Raw genomic sequence first — 1,157 nt, 5'->3', positions numbered from 1 at the left:
AGGGCATGGGGGACAGGGGGGACACTGGGATTAGGGCATGGGGGACACTGGGATTAGGGCATGGGGGACACTGGGATCAGGGCATGGGGGACATGGGGGACACTGGGATCAGGGCATGGGGGACAGGGGGGACACTGGGATCAGGGCATGGGGGACAGGGGGGACACTGGGAATAGGGCATGGGGGACAGGGGGGACACTGGGATCAGGGCATGGGGGACAGGGGGGACACTGGGATCAGGGCATGGGGGACACTGGGATCAGGGCATGGGGGATAGGACTGGGGCATAGGAGGAGAAGGGAACATGAGGACTGGGGTCACTGGGGAAATGAGGATTGGGATATGGGGGGCATGGAGATTGGGGCACTGGGGGGACATGGAGATTAGGACATGGGGGACACGGGGACATGGGGACCAGGGGCCACAGGGGTTGGGGCACTGAGGACGTGGGGGACATGGGGATTAGGGCTTCGGGGCTATGGGGGACGGGGTTTGGGGCATTGGGGATTTAGGAATATGGGGATATGGGGGATGGGGGGGGGGGGGGTGTCCGTGGGGTCAGCGACAGCCGCGACGGGCGAGTGACCCCGTGCCATGTCCCCTGTCCCCTGCAGATCGAGGAGATCTTCAAGAAAGCCGGGCACCCCTTCATGTGGACGGAGCACCTGGGCTACATCCTGACCTGCCCCTCCAACCTGGGCACGGGGCTGCGCGGCGGGGTCCACGTGCGCCTGCCCAAGCTCAGCCAGCACCCCAAGTTCGAGGAGGTGCTCAAGCGCCTCCGCCTCCAGAAGCGCGGCACAGGTGGGGACGGGGACGGGGGGCACGGGGGAATACGGGGTTGGGGACACAGGGCGGGGACACGGGAGTACGGGGAAGGGGACACGGGGCGCGTGGACGCACGGGTGTGGGGACCGTGGGCACAGGGAGAAAGGGCACGGGGGTGTCACGGCACGTGGGCGCGGGGACATGACGGGGTAAGGACGAGGGGCACGGGGATGAGGGGCTGTAGGGACACCCGTGGGCATAGGGACATGGGCATGAGGGAGCAGGGACATGGAGATTTAAGGACACGGGGACATCAGGCACATGGGCACGGGGATAGGGGGGTGTAGGGACACAGGGACATGGGACACCCATGGGCATAGGGACATGGG

The 1,157-nt window shown here is 66.3% G+C and overlaps 1 protein-coding gene across 1 annotated transcript in view; it reads left to right on the top strand.

Annotated features, from left to right (window-relative positions):
* Positions 1-524: 524 nt before the first annotated feature.
* LOC118159144 (creatine kinase M-type-like) overlaps positions 525-1,157 on the top strand; it is a 1,390-nt gene continuing 757 nt past the window's right edge. Inside the window, exon 1 of the mRNA XM_035313766.1 lies at positions 525-804. Within this exon, the coding sequence (XP_035169657.1) occupies positions 525-804 (280 nt within the window). The remainder of the gene's footprint in view (positions 805-1,157) is intronic.

The sequence above is a fragment of the Oxyura jamaicensis genome, unplaced genomic scaffold (assembly GCF_011077185.1).
Source record: "Oxyura jamaicensis isolate SHBP4307 breed ruddy duck unplaced genomic scaffold, BPBGC_Ojam_1.0 oxyUn_random_OJ67694, whole genome shotgun sequence".
NCBI lineage: Eukaryota > Metazoa > Chordata > Aves > Anseriformes > Anatidae > Oxyura > Oxyura jamaicensis.
Note: the sequence above shows the minus strand (reverse complement) of the source record. Positions and strands in the feature narration are given on the sequence as shown.